Source organism: Chrysemys picta, chromosome 22 (genome assembly GCF_011386835.1).
Source record: "Chrysemys picta bellii isolate R12L10 chromosome 22, ASM1138683v2, whole genome shotgun sequence".
Classification (NCBI taxonomy): Eukaryota; Metazoa; Chordata; order Testudines; family Emydidae; genus Chrysemys; species Chrysemys picta.
In genome coordinates, this window is record NC_088812.1 from 4,480,725 (window position 1) to 4,493,277 (window position 12,553).

Consider the following 12,553-nt stretch of genomic DNA (forward strand, 5'->3'; position numbering starts at 1 on the left):
GAAAGGTCAGGAAAGGAACTCCTGAAAAATATAATTGGAAGTCAGGGGATTAGGTAGGAGGAGGAGTCTAGCATTTCCCAAAAACTCTTTCTGGGCCCCATTTCACAAAGCCTGCATTCAAATGCACACTAAATCGCTGCTCTACAACACATGAAAACAATGCTCTCAGTGAGATCGGAGCAATGATGAAAAGTGAAACGTGAAAACACAAAAGCCAAACAGTGCGACTTGGGAAATAGAAAGAAATGTCATAACAGTAAGTTTAGCCTGAGGCGACCCCCAGGAACTGCAGTTTAAGATCTGCACTTTATACTATTTGCCACAAGTTGCTACAGAAAGAACGTAAAAGAAATGCAGCGTGCCCAAGACGTGCGATTTGCAGGATTAGCGAGCCACCTTGTAGCTGCTGCGTGAAATATCCGGGGACCGCACGCTTCTAGGCACACTTGCTGAATTTCAGACACAGGCTTCTGGAAAATTCCACCTTTCACACTGAATAATTTAATATTAGATCGAGTCAGATGAACATGGCCCTGACCCTCCAACCCACAGACAACCTGCGCATGTTATTGAACAAACACATGGGTGGACTGTGATCTCGGCTGGATAAAGAGCTGGGTTCAATACTCGAGTGAGGAAGGATTTATTGGGCAACAGGTCCCTGCTGCAATTTGCAAACAAGGGGGAACATGAGAAGGGGAAACCTATGGGGATTTTCAGTGAAAGGCAATGCCTTAGTATCAGGGGCTAAAAGCTGCTATTACTGTGCTCAGAGTAAAGCTGGAAGAACCCCATTAGCTTTCAGATGGGTAGCTGTGTTAGTCTGTATCAGCAAAAACAACTAGGAGTCCTTGTGGCACCTTAGAGACGAACAAATTTATTTGGGCATAAGCTTTCGTGGGGTATAACCCATTTCATCAGATGCATCAATGAACCTACAATGAATATATGTAACATAACACATTGATTAATCATAACATCACACAATAAATGGATACTAAACTAAAATCATTGGCTACAGAGACTAGCACAGAGACTGCAGGGTGTGAGTAGACTCCAATGGAGGCAGCTGTCTGGAGGTGACCTGATAAAGAGGGGCGCATGGATGCACTTGAGGAAGGACTGGCAAACTTTATTTAGAAATATTTGTTAATTTAATGAACCCAAACCTGAGATGGGCTGTGAAAGGGCTTGTGAGTTATTGCAGAAGCCCCTCGAAAGGGGGAAACTGAGGCAGGGGGCTGCCTGCTGGATTGGCTTGAGGCAATGAGGGGGTGCATGGGAGGAGGCCGCCCCACAACAGGGCTGTTGCAATGGGACAATTCTAAGCACTGAATGTTTACAAGGTGGAAGGAAGGTGACCAGAGTTTTGCGTCACCAGGCTGGGATACAGCACCAGCTGCCCCAAATTTATCCCTGAAATTGACAAGAAATTCAAAGCCAAAGCCAAAGCCGAGGTAAACATCCCTTATACTCAGGCCCTGACCCTGCAAACACTCATGTGCTTAATTTTCCAACTCTGACCCATCCCTTCCCCAGGGTTACATTGCTCTCCGGTGCAGGGACTGTCTCTTTGTTATACGGGTGTACAGCACCTACAACCAGGTATCTCTCATTTTTGATCGGGGCCTGTAGGTGCTCCTGTGATACACACAATAAATAATCAGACTGTAAGATCTTTGGGGCAGGGACTTTTTGGTTTTTGTTCGTACAGTGCCTCACACAATGAAGGGAGGCAGCTCCTGGGCGGGAGGGATAGCTCAGTGTTTTGAGCATTGGCCTGCTAAACCCAGGGTTGTGAGTTCAATCCTTAAGGGGGCCACTTAAGGATCTGGGGCAAAATTAGTACTTGGTTCTGCTAATGAAGGCAGGGGGCTGGACTTGATGACCTTTCAAGGTCCCTTCTAGGAGATAGGATATCTCCATTAATCTAATTTATGTGCCACTGTAATATACCTAATAAATAATCTGAATTTGCAGATTGCTGCAATGTGACGCTGGCTCCTCCCATTGGAAAAAAAGAAAGAAGATACATTGCAGCCCCTTTCTTGCCTGTGAACGTAACTAAAACAGCTCTGACAAACAGGCTAGACATAAAAATACAGACACAAAGAATGAGCAAGAAAAGCAAAACATATAGGCCAAAAAAATTATAAAAGCACAAGAGGTGCAAATTGTCTGATTTATTTGCATAATCAAGGCAGGAGACAAAGGTCTCCTGGGTTCTGCTCCTGAATGTGGGAAGCTATGTCCATGTACGTGGGAAGTCTATTGATTGAAACAGGGAACTAGGGGCCCTCCGATTTCGGCCTTCTAGCTAAAGCCTGGCACCCTGAGCAGCACAGCGCCCCCTTGAGGAGAACACCCGCTGCTTCCTAGCACCATGCTGGGACCGTGGGGTCAGCGCTGACTGCAAGGAGCACCCACTACTGAGTGGAACTGCAGCTTGGGCCGGAACTGCTGTGGGGGCAGAGTGGGGCTGGGTGGTGCTCCCTCTTGGCCCCAGTTGGGGGATGGCCCGGGCCCTGCCACATGCCTCCCCACCAAATGTTCCTACATACACCCCTAGGGGGGCTTGTCCCACAGTTTGGGAACCACTGCTCTAATGTGCCTTTAACACAGTAGTTCTCAACCCGTGGGTTAAGGCATGGATGGTAGCGGGGATCAGCCATATGTTCTCGGCAGGTTCCATGAGTGCTGTTAATCAGGAGGGCAAGCTGGGAGGAGGTGGACGTGTGGAATGTGTCCAAGAGAGACTTCCTCTAAGGTTATCTGGAGCATGTCAGCAATTCATTTGAAGAGATCCTGGAAATTCCTGAGCTCATCCCCAGCAGTGGGTGGAGGGGGCATAACATTCTTTGGGGATTTATAAAGCAGTGAGTCAGCGACCAGGGAGCTTTGCGAACAGGGGCCGTTAACAGGGAGTTTTGAGAGGGAGTTTGGAAAGGGAGTGGGAAGGGGCGATATACAATCGCCATTCTTTAAATCCTTTAAACTTAAGTATAATCAAACTCTTCTTGATTTAAACAACACCCCCTATCATTAACCTAGGTAGCTTTAGATGAGAATGGAGGCAGAAGCCCAGCAGCTGAGTGGGGGCTACACTCAGTGTAGCATGTATGATTACCTGCCCTGTGGGGCAAGGAGCTCCTGGCCCTCAGAGACCAAGTATGGGCTTTGGAGGCCAGGGTGGCGGAACTGGAGGAGCTAAGGGAGGCAGAGAGGTATGTTGATGAGGCTTTCCGGGACACTGTAGATTTGTCCCACCTCAGGTCAGACAGCCCCTGCGCTGTTAAAGAGGATGAAAGGCTCAGGGAAGGAGAGAAGTCAACAGGAGCAGAGGGAAACCTTCCCATAGTTGGGACCCTCCTTCCAGATGATGTTGGGGTATCCTCTCACACTGAGGTTACCTCTCCGGGTGAGGGAACTCCAGTCATAGGAAAACGCAGGTGTTAGTAATGGGAGATTCGATCATTAGAAACATAGATAGCTGGGTTTGTGATGACTGGGAAAATCATATGGTGACTTGCCTGCCTAGTGCAAAGGTTGTGGATCTCTTGAGGCATCTAGATAGACTTACGTGTAGTGCTGGGGAGGAGCCGGGGGTCCTGGTACATGTAGGTACCAATGACATAGGGAAAAGTAGGAGAGATGTCCTGGAGGGCAAATTTAGGCTGCTAGGAAAGAGACTGAAATCCAGGACCTCTATGGTGGCATTCTCAGAAATGCGTCCAGTTCCACGAGCAGGGCCAGGTAGGCAGGCAGAGCTTCAGAGTCTCAATGCGTGGATGAGACGATGGTGTAGAGAGGAGGGGTTTAGATTTATTAGGAACTGGGGAAACTTTTGCGATAGGGGAGCCTATGCAGGAAGGATGGGCTCCACCTAAACCAAAGTGGATCCTGACTGCTGGCACTTAACATTAAAAAGGTTGCAGAGCAGTTTTTAAACTAGGAGATGGGGGAAGCCGATTGCTGCAGAGGGGCATGTGGATGGAACAGAGACTTCTCTTAGAGGAGAGTCTATTGACAGAGATTCTCTAGGTTTTAGTCAGGAGCAGAGGATGGAGGAGGATAATGTAAGGGCCAGATCAGATGAGAAACATTCACATAAAAAAGAATCTGACACATCAGAAAAAGGCAGATTAATAAACAGTGACAAGTTTTTAAAGTGCTTGTACACAAATGCTAAAAGTCTAAATAATAAGATGGGTGAACTAGAGTGTCTTGTGTTAAAGGAGGATATTGATATAATAGGCATCACAGAAACCTGGTGGAGTGAGGACAATCAATGGGACAGAATCATTCCGGGGTACAAAATATATCAGAAGTACAGAACAGGTCGTGCAGTGGGGGAAGTGGCACTATACGTGAAGGAAAATGTAGAATCAAATGAAGTAAAAATCTTAAATGAATCCACATGTGCCATAGAATCTCTATGGATAGTAATCCCATGCTCTAATAAGAGTATAACAGTAGGGATCTATTATCGACTACCTGACCAGGACGGTGATAGTGACGATGAATTGCGAAGGGAAATTAGAGAGGCTATCAAAATAAAGAACTCAATAATAGTGGGGGATTTCAATTATCCCCATATTGACTGGGTACATGTCACCTCAGGACGAAATGCAGAGACAAAATTTCTTGATACTTTAAATGACGGCATCTTGGAGCAGCTGGTACAGGAACCCTCAAAGGGAGAGGTAATTCTCGATTTAGTCTTGAGTGGAGTGCAGGATCTGGTCCAAGAGGTAACTATAACAGGACCGCTTGGAAATAGTGACCATAATATAATAACATTTAACATTTCTGTGGTGGGAAGAACACCTCAGCAGCCCAACAATGTGGCATTTAATTTCAAAAAGGGGAACTATGCAAAAATGAGGAGGTTAGTTAAACAGAAATGAAAAGGTAAAGTGACTAGAGCGAAATACCTGCAAGCTGCATGGACACTTTTCAAAGACACCATAATAGAGGCCCAACTTAAATGTATACCCCAAATTAAAAAACACAATAAAGAACTAAAAAGGAGCCACCGTGGCTTAACCACCATGTAAAAGAAGCAGTGAGAGATAAAAAAGGCATCTTTTAAAAAGTGGAAGTCAAATCCTAGTGAGGTAAATAGAAAGGAGCATAAACACTGCCAAATTAAGCGAAAAAATGTAATAAGAAAAGCCAAAAAGGAGTTTGAAGAGCGGCTAGCCAAAAACACAAAAGGTAATAACAAAATGTTTTTTAAGTACATCAGAAGGAGGAAGCCTGCTAAACAACCAGTGGGGCCCCTAGACGATTGATATAAAAAAGTAGCACGTAAAGACGATAAAGTCATTGTGGAGAAACGAAATGAATTCTTTGCTTCAGTCTTCATGGCTGAGGATGTTAGGGAGATTCCCAAACCTGAGCCATCCTTTGTAGGTGACAAATCTGAGGAATTGTCACAGATTGAAGTGTCATTAGAAGAGGTTTTGGAAATAATTGATAAACTTAACAGTAACAAGTCACTGGGACCAGATGGCATTCACCCAAGAGTTCTGAAAGAACTCAAATGTGAAATTGCGGAACTATTAACTATGGTTTGTAACCTGTCCTTTAAATCAGCTTCTGTACCCAATGACTGGAAGATATTCAATGTAACGCCTCACCAAAGGCTCTTATGTAAATTAATTTGTCATTGGATAAGAGGGAAGATCCTTTCATGGATTGAGAACTGGTTAAAAGACGGGAACAAAGGGTAGGAATCAATGGTAAATTTTCAGAATGGAGAGGGGTAACTAGTGGTGTTCCCCAAGGGTCAGTCCCAGGACCAATCCTATTCAACTTATTCATAAATGATCTGGAGAAAGGGGTAAACAGTGAGGTGGCAAAGTTTGCAGATGAAACTAAACTGCTCAAAATAGTTAAGACCAAAGCAGACTGTGAAGAACTTCAAAAAGATCTCACAAAACTAAGTGATTGGGCAACAAAATGGCAAATGAAATTTAATGTGGATAAATGTAAAGTAATGTACATTGGGAAAAAATAACCCCAACTATACATACAATATGATGGGGGCTAATTTAGCTACAACTAATCAGGAAAGAGATCTTGGAGTCATTGTGCATAGTTCTCTGAAGACGTCCACACAGTGTGCAGCGGCAGTCAAAAAAGCAAACACGATGTTAGGAATAATTAAAAAAGGGATAGAGAATAAGATGGAGAATATCGTATTGCCCTTACATAAATTGATGGTACACCCACATCTTGAATACTGCATACAGATGTGGTCTCTTCATCTCATGGGGTTGGGGTGCAGGGAGCAGGTTACAGCTCTGGCTGGGGATTTGGGCTATAGGGTGGGGCTCCAGCCAGGCAGCACTTACCTCAGGCGGCTGCTGGAAGTGGTGACATGTCCCTCCGGCTCCTAGGCGGAGGGGGCATGGGGCTCTGTGCACGGCCCATGCAGCTCCCATTGGCTACAATTTCTGGCCAATGGGAGCTGCGGAGCTGGCGCTTGGGGCAGGGTCAGTGTGCGGAGCCCCTGTGGCCGCTCCCGCCCCTAGGAGCCGGATATGCCGACCACTTCTGGGAGCTGCGCTGAGCCAGGACAGGCAGGGAGCCTGCCTTAGCTGCGCTGCGCTGCTGACTGGAGCTGCCAGGGTCCCTTTTCGACCAGGTGTTCTGCTCGAAAACCAGACTCCTGGCAATCCTAGCTGTGGAGTAAGTAGCAGGCTAGTATCCTCCATGGGAGTAAGTAGCAGGCAGATACTATCATGGGAGACGTGATCACAAGCATGACATCACTGAATTACGTAGCAAGATGGTGGGTTTTTTCGCCCAGCTGCAGGACTTTCTCAGAGACGCTGCCTTACCCACAATGCCTCTTGCTTTTCCTCCTTCACATTTAGCTTTCCCAAGGGGTTGACAGATACATTTCCAAGTATGAAATCGACAAAGCCCCGTCCAACAGAGGCAACCTCATAATCTACCTGGACAAGGTAAAGACTCCACAAGGGGCTTCTCTGATCCTGTGTTAATTTCATGGGCTCCTGTTGAGCCAAACTGCACTTCCAGACACACCCTGGCATCCCCGCAGACGTCAGCAGGTTGACAAACTGCAACCCATGGCCGAATTTGAGTCACTGGCCCAGATTCAGGCTTTCCACTAGGAACAACTGAATGGGCCAGATCCTCTGTTGGTGTATGTGGATGTAGGTCCATTGACTTCAGTGGGAAATGCAGCATCTGATATTAAGACTGAATTTTCTTCTCTGTATCATTCACTTCTTCTTTCCTTTCACTTCTCTAGTTCTTCTTTCCTCCACCTCCCTCACTTTCTCTTTCCCCTCTTCTTTCCCCAACATCTCCCTTTCTTTTATTCTTTTTCATTCTTTCTTCCATCCAGCCACCCTGCGGCCTAAGCCAGGGGTAGGCAACCTATGGCATGCGTGTCAAAGGTGGCACACAAGCTGATTTTCAGTGGCACTCACACTGCCCGGGTCCTGGCCACTGGTCCGGGGGGCTCTTCATTTTAATTTAATTTCAAATGAAGCTTCTTTAACATTTAAAAAACCTTATTTACTTTACATACAACAATAGTTTAGTTATATATTAAAGACTTATAGAAAGAAATTTTCTAAAAACGTTAAAATGTATTACTGGCACGTGAAACCTTAAATTAGAGTGAATAAATGAAGACTTGGCACACTACTTCTGAAAGGTTGCCAATCCCTGGCCTAAGCAATCCTGTCATTTCCCCCACAACCCAGGTTTCTCACAGAGAGGACGAATGCCTGCAGTTTAAAGCTCACCAGTTTTTTGAAGTTGGTCTCATTCAACCGGCATCCGTCACAGTCTATGACTATTACAGCATAGGTAACAGATCGCAGCTCTCCTCACCATTCAAGGCACCATGGCTTCAAATTCTGCTCTGGGTTGCATTGGTATCATTACCCTTTGCAGTCTTTTGCTGAAGTACTTAAGTATCATTATCCCTGTGTAACAGAGGGGATGCACTGGAAATAGAACCCAGGCGTCCTGAATCCCAATCTCCTGCTCTACACTAGCTCACGTTCCTTTCTCGACTTTTCCAGATTACTGTACCCCTTTCAGGAGTCGGATTTGCCGTGCTTACCCCAAGTTTCACCTCACTTAAAAACGACTTGCTCACAAAATCAGACATAAAAATACAAAAGTGTCCCAGCCACACTAATACTGACAAATTGCTGACTTCCTCATTTTTTATCATATAATTATAAAATAAATCAGTTAGAATATAAATATTGTACTTACATTTCAGTGTGAGACGTGAGCCTGTTTTCACTTGTGAGCCTGGTCATTCGGTGGCTGGAGAGCGGCAGCTGCTGGCCAGTTCCCAGCTCTCAAGGCAGCGCCGCTGCCAGCAGCAGCGCAGAAGTTAGGGTAACGTGCTATGATATTGCCACCCTTACTTGTGCGCTGCTGCTGGGGGGAGCGCTGCCTTCAGAGCTGAGCGGCCAGAGAACAGTGGCTGCTGGCTAAGGCGTTCATGTTGTTTGCAGTGAATGAGGACTATTTTTTCAGTCCTGCTCCCATCCCGCCTCACAATATCTACTCCCACTACCACCTGCTCCTGCATTGTTTATTGAATTTTATCCCGCTCCTGCTATTATGGCAACGGGCCCTGCGGGATCCCAGTCTTGCTGCAGGGCTCTAGATTCTGTTGTAAAAGTAGGCAAATATCTAGATAAGTTAACATACCCCCTGGGGTACCGCTGGAGTATGTGTCCCCCTGGTTGAGAACTACTGGATTAGAACACAGGGGTTTTAGACTCATAGACTTTAAGGCCAGACAGGAGCATCATGATCATCTAGTCTGACTTCCTGCCCACCTCCCAGTTCCTCCTGTTCTAACATTACCCCATGCTGGAAATATATGGTCACACTCATCACCTTAACACACCCAAGCAAAGGTAGACAAAATAATAAGGGGAACCTCTGACTACAGGCAATAATTATCCTACTTGCCCTCTCCCCCCATTTTACCTCCAGCGGTGAATTTGCTGGGCCCTCCTTTCCTGTGGGATCTGGGTGATTCTCATGTGTGATACAGGCTCATGGCAGCCACAGGCAGGATGGTCCCTGGGTCTGTCCCCCAGCCTGGAGCTCTGACTCTTGGCCGACAGTGTCCCTGCTACACTGTGACGTTATTGATATAATCTGGGACCATATAGATCATTGTTGCAACCAAGGTCCTGTAGTGGCACCCAGATCTTGTATAAAGGGGGTCAAATGGGGTGTCTAAGACAAGGTTATGGTTTACTGGTTATGATTTTGCTGTCTATATGTGTGTATCAGTTTTGTAGTTGAAGTTATGAATATTGGCTCTATACTGTCTGTATGGCAAATTTATGCTATGCTTCTGGGTGACATCCCAGACAAGCTGAGATTAGCTCTGCCTAGCCTGCTTGATGGCCCAGTAAGAACCATCAGCTATATAATGGACCCATTGAGAGAAGGCAAATATGCCTTGAGACTCAGCAAAGTATGCAGGGACTGGCCCATGTGACTCCAGACTCCATTTTGCTGTAATTTTCCACAGTAAGAACAAAGAGGTGTTCTTACACCTGGAAAAGACTATATAAGGCTGATGCCGCATCTCCATCTGGTCTTCAATCCTGCTTCATACCTCTGGAGGAACTTTGCTACAAGCTGAAGCTTTGAACAAAGGACTGAGGACCCATCCCAGCGGGGGATGTATTCCAGAGACATGATTTGAACCTGCAGTTTATTTTATCGCTGCTGCAAGCCTGAACCAAAAACTTTGCCATTACTGTATGTAATTGATTCCATTTAACCAATTCTAACTCTCATCTCTATCTTTTTCCTTTTATGAATAAACCTTTAGATTTTAGATTCTCAAGGATTGGCAACAGCGTGATTTGTGGGTAAGATCTGATTTGTATCTTGATCTGGGTCTGGGGCTTGGTCCTTTGGGGATCAGGAGAACCTTTTTCTTTTACTTGGGTATTGGTTTTCATAACCATTTGTCCCCATAACGAGTGGCACTGGTGGTAATACTGGGAAACTGGAGTGTCTAAGGAGATTGCTTGTGAGACTTGCGGTTAGCCAGTGGGGTGAGACCAAAGTCCTCTTAGTCTGGCTGGTTTGGTTTGCCTTAGAGGTGGAAAAAACCCCAGCCTTGGGCTGTAACTGCCCTGTTTGAGCAATTTGTCCTGAATTGGCACTCTCGGTTGGGTTCCGCCAGAACCGCATTGTCACACACCTAAAAGCCCCAGTCACAGACCATAGACTCTGTGCTAGGAGCTGTATGAACAAAGAACAAAACCACAGCCCTGGCCCCAAAGAGCTTCTACTCTAAACACGTTTCAAACCATGCAGCTTGAACAGAGGATTGAAGCGGGGCTGAGACTTTGAAACTTAAAAAGCTCAGCCCGTAGCTAACCAAGAGGCAGCTCCCCCACCTCATGACTACATCATTCCTGAGGAGCGGGTTGATACCAGCCTGGCTGGAAATGTTACAGAATTCTGTCTAAGCAGCTGCCCGCTTCGCACAAAGCACCAGGTGGCAGCGAGTTCCCATTTCCAGTAGCTGTTCTAAGCTAAGACGAATCCCTGGTACTGGAGTCAAATTGAATCCTTGTGGATGAAACCCCTCGAGAGGCAGGTAACAACTTTTTGAGGAGACTAATGATGTAACAAGCAGGGCCAGGAGTCGCTTTGCAATACAGCACAACCTCAGAATTATGGACACCCCGGGACTGGAGATTGTTCATAACTCTGAAATGTTTGTAACTCTAAACAAGCCATTATGGGCTGCTCCTCAGGGGCGTCTGCTCGGAGCGGGGGGGAGGGGCGCACAGCTCTGCAGGGGCTGCCTGGCAAGTGGCCACAAAGACCCGAAACCGCACACACGGTCGCTGCGATGGACTGCCCCATCAGCCTGTGACCCCAGCTCTGTTACAGACTCTACGACGGGAAAACATGGTACGATCCGCAGAAAGGCGGGAAACAGTCTGAGGTGATGGAACCTTGGGGATCGCCGAGTGGCGGGAAAAACCGGTTCAGTCCAGTTTTATCCAGACCAGGCTGGCAGTGGACAGAAGGTCACAAGACGGAGTCACAAGATGACAGTTTTCAGGCTCCATCTTGGATTGCCACAGTGTCCTTCAAATCACTGATCATTGGGTCTGCTACCCTCACATAATTTAATAAACCATGTGTAATGAACCAGAGAACAATACAACAGTCCCTACCTAACAAGACCCCGAATTCTATAGGCTGTGTATGTTCTCATTAACGTTGGCGTACCACCTTTATCTTGCGGTAAAGGCATGTGTTAGAGACAGTATCTGTTGTTACAGCATTTATTATTTAAATGTAAGACCTTATACTTTCACAATATTACCAAAGTCTTGTAGTCCTCACTCTACAGTTTCTTGCGTTTTAGCTTGTCTTACTCATGTCTACTACATAGTGCCTCTAAATACTGATCAATCTTATACTTTTATACAGGGCCGGCTCCATCTTTTTTGCCGTCCCAAGCAGTGAACCGGGGGCGGGGGGGGCGGGGGGGGGAGCGGGGGAGAAAGCTGATCAGCGGCACTTCGGCGGCAGCTCAATTGTGCTGCTCCCTCTCTTCCTCTTCGGCGGCACTTCAGCAGATGCTCAAAGAGGAAGAGAGAGACTGAGGGACCCGCTGCCAAATTGCCACCGTAGACCTGGACGTGCCACCACCCCTTTCCATTGGCCACCCCAAGCACCTGCTTCCTTCACTGGTGCCTGGAGACGGCCCTGCTTTTATAATCCTACAAATCAACTCTGGTGAATTTACAATGATTATATATATTATATAACATACTGATTAATCATAACATCACATAATAAATGGAAACTAAACTAAAATCACTGGCTACAGAGACTAGCACAGAGACTGCAGGGTGTGAGTAGACTCCAATGGAGGCAGCTGGGACTTGGGGAGTGGGACAACAGGCAGAAAAAGTCTGGGGGTGACCTGATAAAGAGGGGCGCATGGATGCACTTGAGGAAGGAGTGGCAAACTTTATTTTGCAATATTTGTTAATGTAATAAACCCAAACCTGAGACGGGCTGTGAAAGGGCTTGTGAGTTATTGCAGAAGCCCCTCAAAAGGGGGAAACTGAGGCAGGGGGCTACCTGCTGGATTGGCTTGAGGCCATGAGGGGGTGCCTGGGAGGAGGCCGCTCCACAACAGGGCTGTTGCAATGGGACAGTTCTAAGCACTGAATGTTTGCAAGGCGGAAAGAAGGTGACCGGACTGGGATACAGCACCAGCTGCCCCTAATTTACCCCTGAAATTGAAAAGAAATTCAAAGCCAAAACTGAAGCCGACGTAAACATCCCTAATACTCAGGCCCTGATCCTGCAAACACTCATGTGCTTAACTTTCCAACTCTGACCCGTCCCTTCCCCAGGGTTACGTTGCTCTCCAGGGCAGGGACTGTCTTTCTTTTACGGGTGTGCAGCACCTACAACCAGGTACCCCCATTTTTGATCAGGGCCTGTAGGTGCTCCTGTGATACATACAATAAATAATCAG

The 12,553-nt window shown here is 46.6% G+C and overlaps 2 protein-coding genes across 2 annotated transcripts in view; one reads left to right on the forward strand and one right to left on the reverse strand.

Annotated features, from left to right (window-relative positions):
• The window catches only part of LOC101950459 (complement C3-like), a 214,266-nt gene extending 206,302 nt beyond the window's left edge, over positions 1 to 7,964 (forward strand). The window contains exons 34-35 of the mRNA XM_065576278.1: positions 6,885 to 6,974; positions 7,746 to 7,964. Of these exons, the coding sequence (XP_065432350.1) occupies positions 6,885 to 6,974; positions 7,746 to 7,949 (294 nt within the window). The 3' untranslated portion in view covers positions 7,950 to 7,964. The remainder of the gene's footprint in view (positions 1 to 6,884; positions 6,975 to 7,745) is intronic.
• The window catches only part of LOC101953192 (complement C3), a 219,455-nt gene that overhangs the window by 110,680 nt on the left and 96,222 nt on the right, over positions 1 to 12,553 (reverse strand). The window lies entirely within an intron of this gene.